This window comes from Sturnus vulgaris, chromosome 10 (genome assembly GCF_052056855.1).
Source record: "Sturnus vulgaris isolate bStuVul1 chromosome 10, bStuVul1.hap1, whole genome shotgun sequence".
NCBI lineage: Eukaryota > Metazoa > Chordata > Aves > Passeriformes > Sturnidae > Sturnus > Sturnus vulgaris.
In genome coordinates this window covers 19217794-19239187 of record NC_142252.1, presented here as the reverse complement: position 1 = coordinate 19239187, position 21394 = coordinate 19217794, and the positions used below count along the sequence as shown (strand labels likewise).

The 21394-nt window shown below is 45.4% G+C and overlaps 1 protein-coding gene and 1 long non-coding RNA gene across 7 annotated transcripts in view; one reads left to right on the top strand and one right to left on the bottom strand.

Annotated features, from left to right (window-relative positions):
• Window positions 1-21394, bottom strand: part of LOC106850304 (uncharacterized) — a 98724-nt gene that overhangs the window by 33189 nt on the left and 44141 nt on the right. For 4 of the 6 annotated variants that reach the window (XR_015805769.1, XR_015805768.1, XR_015805770.1 and 1 more), the window contains one exon: window positions 5660-5738. Coding sequence is in view for 2 of the 6 variants with exons in the window: in XM_088171007.1 (XP_088027133.1) it covers window positions 5660-5738 (79 nt within the window). In the remaining 4 variants the exon portion in view is untranslated. Of the gene's footprint in view, window positions 1-5659; window positions 5739-6279; window positions 6345-21394 lie in introns of all 6 variants that reach the window. The other 2 variants (XR_015805771.1, XM_088171006.1) reach the window with 1 other exon arrangement.
• On the top strand, window positions 2820-6932 carry LOC148222698 (uncharacterized). Its single transcript, XR_015805772.1, has 3 exons — window positions 2820-3252; window positions 4085-4247; window positions 5350-6932. It is a non-coding gene; the product is annotated as an uncharacterized LOC148222698 (long non-coding RNA).

The window sequence follows — 21394 nt, the reverse complement described above, 5'->3', positions numbered from 1 at the left end:
CCTGCTCAATCAGACAGTTCACAGCAGGGACCTTGCTTGAAATCTCAGTGTATTTTTAGTTGAGCTATGTGAGGGATGAAAGTAGGGCATCAGCGCTCAGCAGAACTGTACAGACAGGTTTTGCATACGGAGCAAAACTGGAGAACTGTGGGGGTTGGGCTTCTCCTTCTTTTTCTTTCATTCTGCTGACTTTGTGCAAAAGTTGAACATCAGGTTTTACCCAGTGAACTTAGATGGGTTTGTACCATAGATACGTGGGGGAGAAACTGCCAGTTCAGAGCCAGAACATCACCAGCCTGGCCTGCATCATGGCCCCATGGGGGACAAGTGGGAGAGCTGGGGTGGGAAGAGGTGCCAGCAGCTTCCCCAAGACATCCTCCCGGTGTTCCTGGCTGGGAAACCGAGCAGGGAAATTGGCATCACTCAGGGCACTTCTCTCCAGCCTTAATCTGCGGTCTGGAAAGCAATTTGAATGGAAAATGAAGAGAGATTGAGGAAGGAAAACGGGACAGAAGTTAAAGGAGTGGAGTCTGGGCATGATAAACTCTTCAAAATGAGCATTTCTATCCACCAAAAGGAAGAATTGTATTTTCCCTGTAAGGAGACAAAATGAACAGCAGGGACTATTGTTGTGGCAAGAACACCTGGAGATGTGCGAGCTGCAGCGAGAGCTTGCTGGCAGGGATAGCAATGGCATAATTTGCAGCAACATCTGCAGTTGGCCCAGCAACCACCTCTCCTCATTAATTAGCAGAAGCAGTAGCTTTGCCAGACAGTCCCATTGGCTCTTGCCTTGTTACTCTGCCCCTCAGCTAATGAGCCATCCTCTCCCCTTCCTGCTGAGTGAGGCCAGTCTGACCAAGAATGGGCACAGAAATCCAGTGTGCATGAAAGGGGGTGGCAGTGCTTGCCATCATCTTGTGTATCCGCCCTGCAGGTCATATTTACTACAACCACATGATTCAGTAGCAGTGGGCTGTGGGCTTATGGAGACAATAGCAGAGGTTCACTGATGACTCCCCTGTCTCTCCCTGTGTATCTAATTTTATGCTGCAAGGCATGAAGCCGTGTATATACAGGCCTGGCTTTCCTCTCTGAAACTGTTTTGGATTATATGCAGTTTATTCACAATTGTGCTTTGATCCTCCAAGCTGACAAACATGTTCTTTGACCTTGCCTCATTTTGTCTGCCTGGAGATGATCCATGACACTGTCCTCCAGGAGTGATTTGGTTTCCACCAGCGAGACAACATCACAACCCAGCTCTGCTTAACCCTCATTTCCACACAATAGTCCAGTTATGAAAGAAGGCAACATGTGGAACTGTACCCAGAGACCTCTTGGACATCTTTGCCTGCCCAGTCCATGCCATCTCCACAGGGCACTGTCCCAGTGGTGAATTGCTGCAGCAATGCAGAAATTAATACAAGGCAGAGGAAGGCAGCAACCATTAGCAAGTCCCTGGGAAGCTCAGCTTTCTCGTCCAGGGTTGCACTTGAGATCAAATGTCAGCTCCTGCACGTGGCTGTTTCCTGGGGAGCTCCAGTTCTTGCTGCAAGGGAGTTTCTCTCTGGTGGTGCAGGCAGGATCCTGTTTGCCTGCACACAGGGCGAGCCTCAGGCAGTCTCACTCAAGTCATTTCATGCACAGTTTAATTCTTTGCATAGTGGGGAGGGGGACTTATTCCAAGAAAACCCGATCCAAAATGATCAAGGTGGCTTAATAACACGAGGCAAATGGCAGTGCTATGGCCCTGCTAGACAATAGCAAAACACATTCGGATGCGCAGCTCAGACCTTGCTGCATTACACATGTAATTAGGTTGTTTCCATGGTAATGATCTAATTATGGTCTTCTTGGCTTTGTGTAATCACATTTGCTGCATTTTGGCAGAGCTGTTTTCCTTATTTTTGAACTGCAACACTTGGCAAGATGTTCTTTCTAAAGCCGAATAATAATTTTTGCCTGATGGAAACCGACAAGTCTGTGAGCTTTTATTTAAAGCAGGGTTGAAGGTACAAGACGAGACAAAACTATATATATAGAATATCTATAATACATATGTATATATAAAGGATTTTTATCCCTGTAATTTCTACGCCTTCCTACCTTTTATTCCTTTTTTTTTTTTTTTTTTTTTTTTTTGCGAGTGCTTAAAATAATGAATTGTAGCAGTGGCTCCCACATGGGAGTGAAAACTCCAGAGATCTCTTTTGTGTTCCTGGGGTTAGGGATGGACTGGGATCTCTCTTAAGGCAAGAGATTACACCTCTCTCTGCTTTATTTTCCACATCTGGGGATGATATTGACTTCAGACATATTTTGCATATGCAAAATGTTCATTATTTCTGATAAACTCTTTCAGCCCCTTCTAAGAATGATCCCTTAGAGAGAGCTGGTGAAATCCTGGCCCCATAGAAATCCAAGGGCAAACTCCTGTTGATTTCCACAGTGATGCAATTTCCCATGTGGCTGTTCAAACACCTTAGGAAAAAAAAATCAGATAGAAAAAGCCAAACCTAACAGTCTGGATTCCCCACCCTGCTGCCCCAGAGCTGGGCAAGAAGGGTGATGTTAGACTTTGGGAACACAGGTGGTGTCTCTTTTTCTCCACCATGGCACTGCCAGGAAATCCTGCTGATGGATTTATTGCTCCCAAGTGGGATCCCCTTTACCAAGCCCATCCCCTCCCTAGAGATCAGCTCATTCCTCTGTGTTACAGGGCAGTTTTGGGCAGGTGCAGAGTTCAAGGCTCTGCCAGAGCCAGTGCTCATATGGATTTTCTGTGGTCTGTGCTCTGTTGTGTAGGAGAGGTGCTTATTATAGCCTGTAATCCCTCCTAAGGCAACTCCCTTCTTGGAGTCAGCTGCAAGATCTGGCTCTTACTTATCACTTATAAAGATTTTTAAAGCTTTCTTGCAAAACAAGAGATATATTTCTGGCTTGAGCAATAAGGGATCTGGGGAAAGCCAGGAGATGAAAGGTCAAGCAAGAAGAGCTTGTGAAACCACATTGGAGCAGAACTGCAGGCTGCAGTCAGCCAGGAGCTTGTACTGCAATTGACAGGGCTATTCATGGAAAGGGTTTTGATTAGAGTTGCCATGACAATGGGAAACACCTAAAAAAGATCTATGAAATGTTATATCGGCATCAAGCCAAGAAGTTAAGCCAAATCCTGAGCTCTGGTTATTCCTGTGAGTCAGTGGCTTTCATCACAGCTGCTCGTCTGACTTTGAAGATTTGGGAAAACAGGTATGAAATGTAAATTATGATGGAAAAGATTCCTGCTGTAAAGAATTCGCTGTGGAAGGATGTTGGAAATCTTGTAAATAGTGTTTGCAGCTCTTGCTTACAGTACTGCACACACACACATAGAGTCCTGTGGTTTTGATGGACGGGTGGGTTTGGCTGTGTTCTGAATGAATGCCATGTAGCACCCACTCTGCACGGCCTCTAGGGTCTAGGGATTGAAATTCCCATCTCTAAACCTTTACTGAGAGTTTTCAAATCCAAGATGAGTGGCGCTGAATTTCAAGGGACCCAGCAAAAATAATTCATTTTGAAAGCAGTGTTATCTCAAGATATCAGAGGTGAGAAGAAAACCTGGAGTTGCCAATTTTTGAATTAATAATGATGTGAGGGAGGGTGTTTTTTTTCTTCATTAAAGGTATCTCTGAGTACAGGATGCCTGAAGCTTCCAGCGAGGACTAGAGACTCTATTCCCCTGTCAGTTTGCTTTTTAAATTTTTTGCAGAACTGACCATGCTGTTTGCCCAGAGAAAGAAAGATAAGCTGTTGAGCCATATGCTTTCCTGTTATGTTCTGCAGAGAATAAAGCTGTGATTAGCTATTGCCACTTCAGTTTTAGCAGATTGACATCTCTCAAATGCCAAGATATGCCCAAATAAGCCCACAACAAATGCTTGTGAATGGACAGGCAATGTATAGCAGTCATGGTGAAAGTCAAATAACTGCAGTGGAGTGGGGTGGGGTCTCAGGTCTGCTTTGTCACTTCTCCTGGTGATGTGAATGCGTTTTGTGGAGATCTTTAACATTTAATTTGACTTGTATATCTTCCTTGCAGAGCACTCTGATGGAACAGCTGCCTGAAGGGAACCGGGTGGATCCTCTGTATTTTATCCAGTCAGGACAGCAGCGCAGGGTACAAAACACAGCCAGGAGAGCATCACCTCCTGCTTCTCCTCCTGTCTCCACCCCATCTAACAGCTCAGCAGCACAAAGGACAGGTTTGTCTCCACAGGAAATAATAGTGTGTTAATGAGGGCCCTGCTCCCTGAAACTGCTGGTTCCTGTACTTTGGCTCTGGTTGTGGTACTGGAGAATATGGAATTCCATATTTTACTGTGCAGGCTGCACAGATTCCCCTGCTGTGCAAATCCTCTTGTGTGAACCACAGTTATCACCATCTCTTGCCTTCAAGGTATTGCATGCTTGTAGGGCTGAAATCAGAGCTGAGGAGCCTGTCCTGCTTTCCACAAGCCTGTGAATTTCATTAATGCCACCAAGGGGTTTATGTCTGCCTGTATCAGACCCCTCCAATTCATTCTGCCCTTGTTCCCTGCTTTTGTAACCCAGATATTTGCATAAAACAGAGCAGCAATGCCAAGTGCTGGTGCCTCCGTTCCTGCTGCACAGGCTCCATATGCTGCCTATCTGTGTCAGTTCCAGGGAGCTCTGCCATTGCAGGAGGACAATTTTCAGCCTGTGTGTGTGTAAATTAGAGCTGACAGTCTGCAGCTTTAATTCATGGACTGAAGCTGATCTTTGCTCACACCCTACCCATCAGATAACCTTAGCACCATGATCAATACAGCCAGATAATTACAGCTAGCAGAAAAGCTAAGTGCAGGTTTCCAGTGTTTTTTTCATTGAAACAAAGTCCTAGGGATATGTTCCTGCCAAGGCTTAGACAATTCTCCTTTATTACACTGGGAGCTCACACAAGCCTAATACTATATAATACTTTTTTATGTGAACACCCTCAACCAGAAATTCCCTCTCATCTAAATCTAGCTCCTCTATCTTGGAATGAGTCTCTAATCCTGCATGTGTAGGGGGAAAACTGTCCCTCTGTTTCCCTGTTGATCTAGTGCCAAAACCACTAACGTCAACAGCCAGGAGGAGAATGACTGAGAAAAAGGAAAACCTGATCCATGAAACTTCAGAGATTTCTGAAGAAAAGCCTTTGGGCTTTTCTACCTAAAGCTGGTTGTTATGATTTCCCACTTGCACCTGGTCACCCCAGAACTTGTTTTCCAAACACAGGTTGTCCTTTTGTTCTTTATATATTTGCTTTTCCTACTGTCATGTGAAGCTTGTCCTTTGCAGGCACTGACTTAGGAGGAGATCCTGGCAAGCAGAAATTCATTTCACACTGCCCTGGGAAACACGAGTCAACCTGGGGAAATCCTGATTTTCTGTGTCAGGGGGAGCACTAAAGAAGACACTGCTGCTGACTACAAACATTGACTGCCAAGCCTAAAGGATATGTCACTGTTCAATGCATGGTATCAAGTGAGACATGTTTTTTTTCCTATTTTCACTTTACAAGATACAGAATCAACAAGGTCCAAAAGGCATGGATCAGGGGACCTCAGTCAGGAACCAAGGAACAGCTCAGTGATGGATAAAAACTCACCCCAGTGCACCAGAGCAATGCCCATAGGTGAGCCCTCTTCACAGGAAAGGTTGATATCCAGCCATGACTCCAAGGGCATCTGGAATTAAAGAGCAGTAGTAACCCTGCAGCAGCAAGGAAGCAAAATGACTGCAATCATTAACTGCACTGCTATAAATTCTCTGGGATGAGAAATTTCCTCACAGTTGTGAAGAAGCCATCATCAACATGGGCTCTGGTACCCATGCACACACACACAGCATATGTACACACAGAGAGATCAATAGATTGCATATGGTGCACATGGCATCATTCATGACTCTGTCACAAATATGAGATGTATTGGTTAGGAAGAGTACTGGGGTAGTCTTTTAATTAGTCCACGGTTTGGCTGCATGGCAAAATTTACTCTCTGACATTGCATCCAAAATTTATAACCTTTTAAAGCAAAGGAACATCTCAGAGCCTGCGTTTTTGCTAATCAGAGGTGTTAATAATAAAAGCACAAGCCCAGAAAAGTGACATGTTAGACAGTTACTCATAATATTCAGAAGTGTTTCTCAGGCCAAGGTGTTATCCTATAAAAATTAATTTGAAAATATATGGGGCTCCTAGATGTCTTACTCATATCTGTATATTACCTGCTTGATACAGGTGGAAGGAAAGCTGTCCTTTGCTCTTCTCTGGTGAATTCTTCCCTGGAGTGCTGTTAAATGAGCAGGGTTTGGCTGTTATAGGCCTCCAGCTCAGGAGAGGAACAATTCATGGGGAACACAGCCAGGGCTCAGTCCCTGAGAGGACTGAGTATGGCACTGGTTTGAGAGGATTTAGTTGTTGGAATAGGTGACTGTAGCTCTCAGCCACACAAATATTTTGCTTCAAAAGACACACATTATCGTCTCTTGGCTTCATAGCAGCTGCTGCCAGATGTGCCCTACTTTTTGTTAGGATAGGAAAGAGAAAGACATTATCTTCAGTGCTGGTTTGAAGACATACTGAGTGCTTCCTGCAGAAATAGCTGCTCTTTGCAAAAGTTTATGATGTGCAGTTGTTCCTTACTGCTGGCCAGTTATATTGTACTTTCTCACACCTCAAAATTCTGCTAAAGTTGATGGCAAAAGCAGTCAGACAAGCTTGTGCCACTGTGTGGAGCAGGGGCTGTCATGTGGGTGGTGTAACAAATGTCATCTCTACCTGAAAAGTAATTTATGCCAAAAGAGACCCAATGTGCGATTGACTGGCAGCGAGTCGTTGGGAAACATTTATAAAAATGTAACCTTCCTTCATTCCCAAATCAATTTGTTTTCAGTTATTTTGAAAAGTTTATTTTCAGTTTTATCCAATTCAAGCCATTTTTGCAATGAGCTTTCCTTTCAAGCCGCACGGTTCTTTCATATTGAAATTTTTCATTTGGAAAATGTCTAAAGGTGCATTTCAATCACTGAAAACTCTTTTCCTTCAAAAATATTGAAAAATATTGCTTAGACCAGCCACTAAATATTCCAGAGTTTGCTATTCAGTGATTTCTAAACACAACTGCAGAGAAGGTCTTAACTACCACTACAGCAAATTAACTGGAAAATCTTTTTCTCTTTAGAGTACGGCCCAGAAGTGTCCAAACAGAAAGGCAGGAACACAAGAGGCTGGTTTTGACACCAGACATACTCTTTTTTTGGTATTTATTAAATCTGTAACCATTCTGCAAGCGGTAGATTAGAGTTTCCCATAATAGATACACCCTAAATAGTTTGCAGGGTCCCAGAGGTCACTATGTTTGGTTTGTTCATTTGTGTTTTAATCAGCCCCAGAGGGAAAGTCTATTCCCCAGTCTCTTGAGGAGTTTGAGGTTACTGCACTGCAGGTTGTGGCAATTGTGGGTGAATATGGCTTTCTTTGCAAAAAGTAGTGAAACTCTCTCATTACATTTGGTAGTGGTTTTTCTTTCTGACTAAAAGAGCTTTCAACTTCACCAAAGAAAACAAAGAAAGGAAGAAAAGCCTTTTTTTCATGGGCATGTAGTAATAAGACAGGGGGAATTGCTTCAAACTTTAGAAGGGAAGATTTAGATTGGGTATTTAGGAAAAAATCTTTACTGAGAGGGTGGTGAGACACTGGAATATGCCATCCAGGGAGCAGCAAGGATGCTCCATCCCTAGAAGTGTTCAAGGCCATGTTGGACAGGGCCCTGAGCAACCTGGTCTGGTGAAAGGTGTCCCTGTCCATAGCAGGGGGGATTGAAACTGGATGATCTTTGAAGTCCCTTCCAACCCCAACGCCATTCTGTGATTCTATAAACAGAAGGAATTTGTTGGATAGTTTTCCATATTTCCAGTAACTCTTCCCACTTTCAGAAAACAGTCACAAGAAGAGAAACCACGCTTGGATATATTTCAAGGTGCTGGCTGCAAATGTCACACTGGCCCCAGTCCTGCCAGTCTGTATGTCCTGGGAAATGCCAGCTCCCTCCAGGGATCTCAGCTTCCTGACAGAGCCCTGCCTGGCAAGGGTTTTGCACCTGTGGGGAGGGACCAGCAGAGGTGTATGGTTTGGATGCTGTTGGCTGTGGGTAAGAGCCTGGCAGCAGTGGAGAGCCTGGGGAAAGCCCATTAGTTAAGAGCTGAGGCACCTGATGCTGTTATCACTAATGCCTCCAGCACAGGACAGGGTTGCAATCAATTTCATAATAAATCAACCCCATTTTCTAATATGAACCAATTTATCTGCCAGGCTGACTTGCCAAACACTATTAGAGGCTGAGGTCAAACTGAAAAAGACATATCACGTTTTCAGCTTCTCCTCCTAACTTCATATCTCCAAGGCACACTCTGCAGTCACTGGTTCACAGCTCTTCCCCCTCCCTGGAGACTTCTCCTTCAGGAGACTTTCATTTAGAGACGATGCAGACACTGCAGGAATTATGTATTTAATGACAGCCACTAACATGATAGCTAAGGCTGAAGCTATCACCTATCATTTCTCACCACCGTACAGTATTTATGGAGATAGAATAAAAAGATTATTTGAAAGGCTTGATTTGCAGCAGAACCAAGAAAATCTTGGTTTACTACAACCAAGCCAATGTTATGATTTTTATCTGTGTTCATTTAGACTACAGCTCTGGTGGAGACACCCATCTTAAAGAATTAGCTACGGTAAACAAGATAGGAGAGAGATTTGAGAATGTTATTTATAGAAGAAATCACACAGAGATGGCCATAAAATGAGTAATACATAACAAACATGGATAAGGATACACAAAAGAAACAAAGGAATCTCTGCCTTGAATGGTCATTGTACAGCACAGGCTTGTGGAAAATTCACGTACAGGGCAGCGAGGAGCTGGGGGCTGCTGGCAGCCAGGAGCCTTGGGCTGCACCAGATGAAAACTCAGGGGTGTTTAACTCTTCCTCTGACTTTACAGAGTGGCCCAGTCAGCCACTGCCATTGCCAGACCAGCGAGCATCAATTATCCCATTTGGAAGAGTTCAGGTGTTGCTGAAAGCTGGAATAGTAATAATTGAATCAGCAGTGCCCATCCTGGGCAAGCGTGCACTTGAGCAGAAACAAAGGGTGAGGGGCGTCCTCCAGGGCAGGGCCAGCCATGGATGGCAAAAATGGGCTTAGCCAAAGAAAAGCTTGGATCAGGAAAACATAACCAAAACTGCGGGACAAAAACGTTAACTTGCAGCCAGGCAGATACAAATCAGGTACAAGTCAGGCATGAGGAATGAATTTTCCAATAACACAATTACCATGGCAGCAGCACAAATGCCACCAACACCCAGGCATCCCTGGCAGCAGCTTGGCTTTTTCCATACATGTCTCCTTGCAAATTCTTACTTGCACCACTGTTTCCATTAAACTAATGGAAATAAAATCAGATTGTGGCATGTGTTTAAGGAAGTGCTTCACAATTTACAGTGATGCCAACAAAACAGTCAGAATCACTCTTTTAATTAAAAAAAGAAAAAGGGCTGCAAGGGTTTTAAGGGTTCCTATTTCTGAAAGAGAAGAAATCCAAAGCATTTCAAATGCAAATCTGGGTGAAGCATCAGTGCTTGGGAAGGGCAGTCAGTAGAAATTTCAGTGACACAAGAAGTTACAGGAGATGCCAAGGAAGGTGGCTGGTTTGACTCTTCCTTGCAGACAGAATTCCCTCTGGTGCATTTTTTGAAATCTTTTGATTTTCCACTTACAGCACTTACCTACTGGAAAAAAAACAACTCTTTTTATTCTTGGCTAGATGCTTCTAACAAATATCCCTTAATATTTTTCTCCTAATGCCAATTTAAAACAACAACAACAACAACAAAAATCCAAGCAGAAAGAAATGCTCAAATCTGCAGTGAACAAGATTACTTCTGATATGTTTACAAAAATTATAGATACAAAGGCATAAAAGGAAGGATGTACTCTCTCAATCTTTTCCTTCCAAAGAAGCTGACCCTTTTCTATACTAGGTTGTGTTTAGTTGATGTATAGCTTCATATCTGCAAATATGATTTGATGTGAAGCCTGCTGGACTCAGTAGAAGGGTTTCCTCTGGCATTCATCAGCACTGAGCCAAATCCATACTACTAATGAAATTTCTTAGATAGTAATAACAACATTGTGAGTGGTATCACCTTTGTTATAAATCCAGGGACAATAGTATTCAATTTGACACAACCTTACTTTTCCTGAAATTTTGGTCCAGAGGGCTCTCACTGCTTAGCCATGAAGTTGACTACAATGAGAAAAAAGCAGCAGAAAAGTGGGTAAAATGGTGAACTTCTATTACAGTCATTCTGAATTCAAGCATAGTGAAAGGAGTGGGTTCCACAGAGCAACCACAAATTACTTCACCACAGCCTCACAGATCATAAGTGGTTTGTGCTGGTGACTTGGGTATCAACAGCCAAGAAAATGCAATAATATTATTCAGAAATTTTACCCATGTGATTTTTTGAAAAATGTTAAAATTTGAAAATTGAAGGGAAAATATTTTAGCTTGTCATGAAGTTATTCTTTCTCTCCTTCCCCCCCCCCCCCACCCCCAATACCCCTCAAAACAAAACCCCAAAGGTCTAGAAATAAATATTTGGTTGACTAAAGCCTGCTTCATCCCATCTTCAGCTCAAGTTTCCAAAGGAATTAAAACCAGAAACTTTACAACTAATTAATTTAAAATACTGCAAAGAAAAGAATGAAATTTTTATGTCTGAATGCCAAAACAAATAATTTAAACTTTTGAAGTTAATTTTCATACACAGCTTCTGTTCATTTAAATTACATTTTCTGAGGACTTTCTTCTCTTAACCAAACTGTAAGATGGGCAGTGGATTTAAGCACTGCAACACATCTGATGAGGGGCTCTGTGCCAGCTGAGCTGGACAGGAGGCAGGGAAGGTGACAATGAAGGTTTGCCTGGAGGCTGGGGATGTCACCTGGTGTCCTGAGCTGTGTCCCTCAGCAGAGGCTGGCTCCACCACTGGAGCCAAGAGAAACCCTGCTGACCTTTAGGCTGCCCTTGACCCACCTCAGCCTGGCACAGGTCACAGCAACCCATTATCCCTCTGACTTTCACGTGATGCTCGTTTGGAAAATCTCCCCTTATGAATAAGCGCGGCAGGGAACTCTGCAATAACAGTAAAATACCTGCTACGAAGCAAGTTGCAATTTCTTTCCCCGTATAAACCTATCTGTGGAAAATGATGCCACAGCCACTTATATTAAACTGTCAGTGAGCACATCCCTTAAAAGCTTTTTATTCAGTTTTTAATTTATGGCGCTTGACAAGGAGGAGAATTGAGTGTCGCTGGTGCCGATCCCGGCGCGGCTCAGCCCATTTGCTCTGGCCAAGTGCTGGGCCAAGTGCCCGGCAGCCCCAGCCATATATCCTGGATTTTCATTAACAGATATTGTCACTCCACCACCTCTGCACTCTGTTTTTGTCCAGCTACTGAGCTCTGGAAACAATTAGGCGTCTTTCTCCATTAGGCATTAAAAACAGGTAGACACATTCGAGCAAGAAGTTTTTTCTGGTCGCATGACACTTCCTCTCCTTTTTCCCTAAATGTTCTCATTTATCCCACAATGTTTTAGGCACTTCAGGATGGACAGTGCACCAGGAGAGCTGTGGTCCTTCTGGCTGGTGGGAAGGATATAATCCCAGCAGGGACCACTCTCACACAGAGCAGCTCACAGCTTGTGACCCCTTGGACTCCATTGACTGCTTGGGGGACATTTCTGAAAGACAGCCAATACAGAGACTCTGCTTTCAGTTGGCTTCAATTTACTGCAACTGTAGCTGCAGCTCCACTGGAAATTGGTGCCTGCAATCAATAAAACTCAGAATCACCTCTAAACTTAAGGAGAAAAAGACCAAACCTTGGGATACTCCGTAGGTGAGCCTGCAGGCAGCTGCTGATGAATCCTGACTTTTGCAGTGGAAAATATCTGCACTTTTTAAATTGTATGGACCCTGCTTCTGCTTGGTACTGTGCCAGGGCAGCAGTGTCTCTCCCAGATCTTCACCCCTGTGTGATCACCACTGTATCAGGTGCTTCATTGTCAGCTCGTTAGTAAGGGGAAAGAGCTCCCCTTGATTAGCAGTGCTTTCTGATCAGTAGGTATTTAAGGAAGCAATCTCTGGTGTTGCCTTCTGCAGTATGCATTAGGACAGCCCAAGGTTTCTGCCCCAAGATACATGCCTGTGGTCAGACACAGATGGGTGTGAGACAGGGAATCTTGGTTGTGACTCCTGAACTTGGCCCCGGAGCAAATTTCAGGAGCAAACACCCAGTCAAGCAATGTGGACGACAAGCAAGAAAATCCTCCTGCTCTGGGCAGACAGGAAAAGCAAAGGAGACAACCTTGGCCTTCCTTCCTGCCCTTATACCCACCCACCATGGTCTGTATACTAGGGGAAAGTTGCTAGAAGTGAAAGCTTCAAATAACACAGTGAGGCAGTATATCAGGGCCTCTCCTTGCATCTCCTCACTCTGTGTCAGGAGAGATTCTGTCTGGGCTGGTTATATTTATAAAACTGCAGTGAGCAATGTGAGTGTTGCAATCAGCTCTCAGTGCTAAATATGGCTTTGGCAGATACTCTGGAGCTTCACTAAATCCCCTTCCTTAGGGAAGGAGAGCATCTCAGACTGTCTGTCACCCTGGCTCTGGCCGGCCTCAGCACGTGGTAGTGCCTGCTGTCCCCAGAGGCTTTTGGCAGGGCTTCATCTCAGGCAGCAAGGCTGCTAGGAAGGCAGGGAAAAAGTTAGAAACAAAGAGGAGCATCAAAAAATAGGAGGTTAACCGCTGGTAAAGCCACCTGACTTTTACTCTCTTCTATTCTTATTTATGCCCTGGAAGGGTCACACTGGTTCCTGCTCACAGTTTTGGGGAGCTTGTATGGCTTGGGCATCTGGGGCAGCACTTGCTGGATTCCTAGGTTAAAAACATGGCTGTCAGAAGGTGGTGGTCTCCAAAAATCAGATAGAGATGTTGGGAAATACCAAGAGGAAACCTAAGAGCAGCAATATGGCTGGGCTTAGAGACCTGGAAAACCTGTGAGGCTCAAAGACAGCAGTGAAACCATTGCTCCCGTGGCACATACTTGAACTTCTGCCAGGGGAAAACTTCTGAGGTTTAACTAACAAATGGAGGCATTTTTCTGCCACAAAGAAGCTCTCTTTTGAGTCTGGGAAACCTAATCCACTTGCAGCGCTGGCAGCTCATGGGAATGTTTGGCAGATGGAAGCGGAGCGAGGCGGGGCAGAGTGCCAGCCATGCAGTGGAGTGGGGTGGAGGTGTCCCATCCCACAAGTCGTGTCTCCACCCCACTTCAGCTCCTTCTGAGAGAGCACGAGTGTCTACCATTGCAGATGTGCCTCGTGGGATGATCACGTGGACATTTTAGGAGCCTTATGGAATTTCAGAGTGCCACCACCCAATGCACAAGAAACTGCATCTTCTCCCAGCGAGCTTTCCTTAAGAGCTGGTGCTGTCTCTCTGTGACTCAGTTCCTTCTGCAGGTCATGGGCACGTCTTACTTCCTGTATGTGTTATAAAAATAAATACATTAAAAATTGCAACATACCAGAAGCACTGTCATAGTGTCAGGTATGTCCTACGGATAGGAAGAAAATAAATAAAGCAAAACTCAGTGCATTTGCATGAGCTATTACTGAACAGTGAGGGTTCTGTGGCTGTCCTGTGCAGGGCCAGGAGCTGGACTCCATGATCCTTGTGTGTCCCTTCCAGCTCAGGACAATGTAGGATTCTATGATTCAAATGCATCACAACAAATCACCAGCACACTCATTTCTGCATCAGCAGGGATGCCAGAATCTCTGTGCTGGCTGCTCTTCATCTACAGTGAGTGGCTCCAACATTTGGGATTCCCAGCAGGTTGGGATTGAGTTGGCAATGATGCCTCAGGTACTGCAGGTTGTTCTCATAGCACCACGGTGCTCCCAGTGCTTGGACCTGGGGGAGAGCTGCCCACATTCAGCAGCACGGGGCCTCAGCACCTCCAGTGCCAGCTGCTCCTGGATTATCACCTCAGGCAGCCACTGGAGACTGGCCCAGGCTGCCTCTGGAGCCATGGGAGACTCCTGGAGATGTCTTTGTGCCTCCAGTTCTGATGGCAAATCTAGCTCCAAGTCGACAGCAATACCTGTGCGAGATATCACATTTTGTAGCTTTACTTCATTATGTCCACAGTACCCAGTAGAGGTAAAACCAAGGGGAGTTTTCCCATCTTTGCAATCTTCCCTGCCTATACATTAAATAACAATGGAAATATATTAATTTTCTCATCAGTAGAAAAGAGACAATTGTCCTTCCCAATATTTGTCAGCTTCCAAACATCACCCTGACATTCCTAATCCCTCTTCTCTCTTGAAATACAGGATTGTTTTGAACAGGCTTCTAGTGTAGACCAAAAACCACTGAACTTCCTACAGACTGTGTGTCCTCCAGGCTAAACAGTCACCCTCCTTTGTCCTGAGCCTGAAATGAGGCCCAAGATGGAGTAGGATGCTCAGTTACCCACCTGGGAACATTGGGACAGTGGGGCCAGGGCAAAGCCTCTCTGGTTGCTGAACTGACAGGCTACCAGCAGCCCCACTGGGAAATGATTGATTAGTTTTGCCTTTGCCATCTGCTAATTAGCTAAAGGAATGGATTTGCAGACCCAGAGAGCTGCCTGAGGGGAGGAAAACAGCCAAAGACATTGGTACCCTGAGGTCAGTGGTGACAGCATGCAGCAGCACTTGAGGCTCCCAGCGAGGAGCAGCTCATGGGTCACATTTTCTCCAGCCAGGAGCCCCTTGCTGCCCCTGCCCTGCTGCCTCCACGGTGGGAAAGGGAAGGAAGGGAGAGAGATGGCTCCAGTGCTTGACTTTAAAAGTCACAGTGACTTTAAAATTAAAATGAGTGAATCCATAAACGCCTACATGTTTGCATTGTTATTGTCAGAGCCGAGAACTGCAGGATCACCCTGGGGTTGAAATCCAGCCCCTGGATGTACTCAGGCCTTAATATCTGGGAGCAGCATGGGCAAGTGAAGGGCAGGGTTTGGTGCCAGGACTGGATATAATTTCATGTGTTATGTCCACTTGATTGCCTACTTAGAAATTATAAAAATGTACTGTATTTTAAAACTGCAGTCATAAGACAGCAGTTTCCATCTGAATGATAATGAAACACACTCCAAGGTTACGCTGGGACTTCACTGGTGCTATTAGAGATCAGCTCAAAGCTACAAAAGAAAAAATATATTGCACTAATAAGTGTTCCTCGTGTATAAGTTCCCCTTCAGGAGTAATTAAATGGGACTTTTTTTTTCTTTTAGATGGCTGATTTGTGGGATAGCTGTCATATTTTTGTCTGAGGCTCGGAAAAGAGAATTTGAAGACTGAGATATTTAAAGACAGTGACTACTCACCCCGGGGAGAATTCCCACCTGGCTGTAGCAGGGGATACTGCTTGGAAACGTGCTGCCAGGTCCATGAGTGAGGCCACAAGGGTGAATTTCAGTGTACCACAGAGAAACAGTGCATGGGCTTGACCCTGCTCCCTCTTTCCCATAGAGAATAGCCCAGGGGCTCCTTCAGCTCCTATGTCTGCATGTCCCATGGAAATTCTTCCAGAAATGGGAGGCTCAGTCTTTCAGGATCTTGGAAAGTCTCAGAATTGCTGGGAGGCATTGCCCCAAGCTCTTGCACGGCCATGCAGATGAATCCAGCTGTGCACCCAACAGGAATGGGCCTGGGGGGACAGTGGGCATACACCTGCAGGGTGCACCCAGGAATGCTCCCCTGGCTGAACACACACCTTTTGTCAAGCACTGAACAGCCTGCCCAGGAAAGAGGTGGAACACCATCCCTGGAAACATGCAAAACCCGAGGCAGAGTTAGGTAAATGGTTGGACTTGATGATCTTAGAGGTCTTTTCCAACCTTACTGATTCTGTGATTCTCACCTGGAGTCCTACAAAAACATTAACCATTATGGGCGCTGAATTTTCGAATGCGACAAATTGCAAAAGAACTGCATGAAATTCACTATAATGACACCTCTGTGGCACAACAAATCACATCAGGCTTCTCCAAGTCCCCCGTAGACATTCCTCACCCATGAAGTTTACTTGTGCTAGAGAGGGAAAACTCATCAGCACAGTGGGATTGTCACCAGCTGCTCCATCCAGGTCTGGAGATGAACAACTGCTGGAAGCTGGGTTGGAGCTGGGAGAGCAGCCCAGGACTGCCAGGGTGAGCCCCTGGGTCTCCTCTGCAGAGGAACAGTGACAGATTTGACCTCCTGGCTGCTTGTGTGGATCAGGGAGAGAGGGGGTGGCCAGACAGGTCTATTGAGCATTTTATGCCACTGAGGCCAAAGGAATTAACGTGGGGGCTGGGAGGGAAAAGCTTGACTCAAGCTTTCACAGACATATATCCACACAATTAAGGTCAGGGGCTTATGGCAGTCAGTTCTATTTCTATTTGTTTATTTATTTGTTTTCCTAATGGCTTGGTTTCAGTGCTGGATGGCTGCATTTGAGCCCTGCAAGCTGCTGATTTTGCAATCCTCTCTCTCTGGTGAAAGTGTTTTGTTTATATTACCAGGCATGTGTTATTTCAATTTTTGTTTATATCTCCTGTATCAATCAGTGAAACAGTCTCAAGAAACAAGGCCAGGCCAAGGAGAAACACGCAGGTTTTGTCTGGACTGAGATACAGCATTCCTGAAAATTGGCTGCACCTCAGAAAAGCTCTGTGAATAATGGTATTTACTGCTCCCCTCCTTGCAAACAGCCGAAACTCGGTGACTTGATGGGGAAGGTAGAGCTGATTAACCCCTGGCTTCCCTCCTTTCATTAGCTCTTTGCATGGAAAAAGAAACCCTTTTCTGGGCAAGCCTCAGGATGGACTTGGCCACCCTTTTAGTCTCTTTCATCTGTGCTGAGAGCTGGTGCTCAGTACCTTGGTAATAGGACAGGAGCATCCACGGACGGAGCCAGATCTGTGAACACATCTGTGTACATCTGTTTTTAACCTCTCCCCCTGCCCACCACAGGAAAAATACTGTCTGCTCAGTCTCTGCTGGCAGTGCTCTGCACCAGCAGAGGGATCAGACCACCTGCATGACAAAGACTCAGCCCCAGCACCCGAATCCTGAGCTGGTGTGAGCACCAGGATGGGAGGGGTGGCCAAGCCTGGCACATGGGCTTGTCACCCTCAGCTGGCAGGGCTGGTAGGGAATCTCTGGGCTGAGCAGCCCTGCAGAGGCTCTCCCTGGATGTCAGGGTTGTGATCTGATCTGCAGGCAGAGGAGGAGAGGAAAGAACTGGGATCGCTGCCCCTGAGAACCCAAGCAGTGTTTGCATCTTGGACCTGAGGTTTTCACCGATTTGAATTAAAACAAGAGATTCTTCCAAAAAGCAAACATGGGGAGGGGGGAAAGAGTGCCAGCCTACAATTGCTGGATAGGTCAAAGAAATGGGTTTCCTAACAGGATTGTGACAGCTCAAGGATTTACAGATGAAAGCTTAAGGACACGTGCATATATTTGTGCCTGAGATGAATGTAAAAGGACATAAATACCAGTTAAAATGTATTCTAAGAAAAAACCTAACACACTTGTACTCCAGTCATTACAATTCAAACAAAGCAATTGTCAATTCCCTAGCAATTTACATTTAAATGCACAATATAATTCTCATGCTAAATTGTCTATTTCCAGTGCAGGCCTTACAGAGTGTGTGTGGGAGGGGGAAGAGGAAGGCTATGGCTGCACTTGTGGATAGCCACTGCTCTGGGGGAGCTGTGCTGTGCAGCTGAGGTGTGTGACCTATTTTTCTGGTTTCCCTCAAACAAATGGGGACACTCACTTTTCAGCAGAGAAACCCAGAAACATTTTCACCTCAAAGGCACAGAGGAGATGGGTAGATCTGGAAAAACAGGATAAAGATCAAAATGTTCAGGGGTAGCGGGGCCTTAATGTGTCATTTTTAGACACAAGCAGGTCCTTCATCAGACAGAGAGGTCTTGTCCTATTCTGTGCTCAAAACCAAGCCCTCTCCCAGAACTCTGCTTATTGCAACATATTTCTGCTAACAAGATAAGACTTGCTGTAACATCAGCCTGCCTACACGTCATCCACTGCCTGCTTCCCATCTGTTAGTCTTGATATTTCCTTAATCTCTTTCTCTCACACAGCTCCATGAATAGTTCCCCTCTGTAGCACAGGGAGTGAAATTGGAGAACGCAGCGTTGCTCTCTGGGAAAGGCATATATTGGTTTGAAATGAGAAGCTTAAAGGCCCAGGCAGGTTGGCTGTTCCCTGAGACAGCAGAGAGAAATGCAGAGAGAAAATGGAGGGAGAGCTGAATTTGAAGTGTCTGTTCTTTAATTATAAATGTTCTTCCTCCAAACAGCTTTTCTTAACAGCTGGTCATCAATTACGCAGAGTTACTGAGGTTTTCAGACAGGAGATCAATAAATGGGATTTTTTTCTTGGCCAGGAGAAACCATTACATAATGGCTGTGTTTCTTCCCTCTGCTTGCCAAGCTTTCAGGAACTGGCAGGCATTCAAGACAGTGAGGCTATTCTTAGACAAGGGGCACAGCATCAAGCTCAGCAGCAGCAGCAGCAGCAGCAGCAGCAGCAGCAGCAGCAGCAGCAGCAGCGTGGTCTCCAATGCCTGGAGCCTGGGAGGGCATCCAGGGAGGGTCAATATGGGACAGGACATATCAGCCCCCCCACCCCAGAAAGGGCACAGAGCTGGATGTGGCTTTTGGAGGATGTATGTGAATGAATCAACAGCCTCTGTGCAGCAGCATGTCCGTGCCAGATCTAAATAAAAACAGACCAGACAGTGACAGGAGAAGATGGACAGCCTTCCAGAGCTATCTACTGCTTCACAGAGGAACCTCAGGATGTGAGGCAGAATAAATATACCTGTAGTGAAGCAACTTGAGAACTGTACACCTTTCTTGTCTGGTTTATATGTGTTATTTGCAGTGAAATCGAGGCTATCTGCACAAAAAAAAAAAAAAAAAAAAAAAAAGCAAACAACCAGAGAGCTGCTTTTTCACAGCCTGCAACCTTTGCTGCGTGTTCCATATAAATCAGGCTGCTGCTGTTTGCTCTAAATGGAGGATCTCATCTGTGTCTTTGCAGATGACCTGTCTCACACAGACATGACACATAAGCATTTCCAGAGACATTTCTGTGACCTGCTATCATGCCATATAAACCATCTGGCTACCTCTATAGTAGCAGAGCTTAAAAACGAGGCCACTCCCTTTGCAATCTGTGGCTTACAAATAAAACAAGACTCTGTGTAAGGGTTGTGCTGCCACAACCTCAGCCTGGAGCTGCAGCAGCGTGTTCCAGTCACAGCCAGCACTACATAATGAATTTGTCAGCTCCTCATGGCACAAAGCTGCTGTATGGGATGCTGCACATCTATCAGCCCTTCCTCAGGTGAGAGCAAGCAGGGTCAGGCTCATTAGGTTATGCTTGGTAGAAACATAAACCTAAGAAAATTTTCCCCTGCCAGGGGCTGAGCAGGGGAAATGCACCTTTTCCACTTCTGGAGGTCGTCAGTACGAAGCAAGGACAGCAGGACCAGGGTGGGCTGAGAACCAGCCTGAAACCCCTCATGTGAGTGTCTCTCATGTGAGCATCACCAGCAAGATCCCCACCAGGGTGGTCCTTGGAGGTGCTCAGCACAGCAATGCAAAAAAACAGAAAAAAACCCCAAATATTTTCATGGCCCAAACACTACATGAGACTGTTCAAGCTGCCAGAAAGGCCCAGTGCTCTGGGGAGAAATGAAAAGATGTATTTCAAAGCACAGCAATAAAAGCACATTACAGCACCTGAGCCAAAACGTGCTCTCAGTTCACCTTCCAGAACAAGGCTTGGCTGACATCCACATGCATAAAGGTTTGGTCTCAGAAAGAAGGACTTCCAAGGCTGTTTCCCAGTACAACAAGCTGGGGCACAAAGGCATTTGTGGTGTTGGCTTTCCCCAAGCCCCAGGGGTCTTGCTGTGATAGTTCCAGGCATTACACAGCCACAGATTTTCTTGTCTGACCCCTAGCAAAGCAAGTATAATTCAGTCATCTTGTATCTGACAGCTCTTCTACCTGCCTCTGCAGATGATTTCCCTTAAAATAAATATGGCTTCTACTGCCAGGTAGTCAGTGAATGCTGTTTGCAAGCAAGATAGCTAACAACAAAACCCCTTGAAGAAAACTAGCCAAATGTTAGAAATTGCCCCCCCCAAGCAAAGGCTTCACAAAGCAATTGCACATAGCAAGAGCAGCCATGGCCTCTGTGATATCATTTCCAAGATTAATTCACGCTTAATAAACAGCACAATAAAGCCAGTTGATAGCAATTCTTTTCTCCAGGCCAAGTAATGCTTATTGCCTTTATCCTGTCTGATGCACATGCAGAAGGGAGCGTGTGCCAGCCTTGGTATGAAAAGGCAAATTACACTTTATAGGTGAGACTGAAGGAATAGATAGAAGCATTTACACAGGGAAAAAGTGTAACCTGAAGTGGTCCTGAGGTAAGACCTGGTTTTTAGGGAGGGTTCCAGAAATTTTTTTCCTAGAGGGGAAGAGGTAAATCATGCCAGATATAGGTAGGGGTGGCATCCCTCCATTACCCACAGGAGAGAACCAGCCTGCAGCAACTAATCCTGACCTGGAGGGGTCCAGGCAGCCCCTTGGACCCCTTTAGCACCAGCCCCACCACAGACCTGTACTCCTTTAGCCTGGCAGCAGAAGCACACAACCTTGCACTCATCTCACACTCCTCAGGCTCCTTCCCAGCCTGCGAGTCACTCACGTTTTTCAGTCTGCTCTGGGTCACCCACATTTGCTTTTTTTCCCTGAAGGAGGGGAAAAATAAATTAATGAAACACCACAGCATGCAAGACGGCCTCCCCCTCACCGCCTGGCTCCTCCTGTGAAGACTGCCAGTGCTTCACCTCCTATTTGATGTACGCTCAGCACAAGACAGGGAGGCGCGGTAGTTTCTGTGGGCAGCAGAAATGAAAGGGAATGACAGAGCCAGAAAAAAAAAAAAAGAAAAAAAAAAAGGACAAAGAAAGATCTTACAGCTCTTTGATTGTGCTGGCTCTTTGTTTGAGGTATACAAAAAAAAAAAAAAAAAAAAGACCAGCCTGCTGAAGGATTTGTCTCCTGGAGATAATAACCTGTTCAGGAGACTTGTCTCACCTTTCATTGGAGTTCCT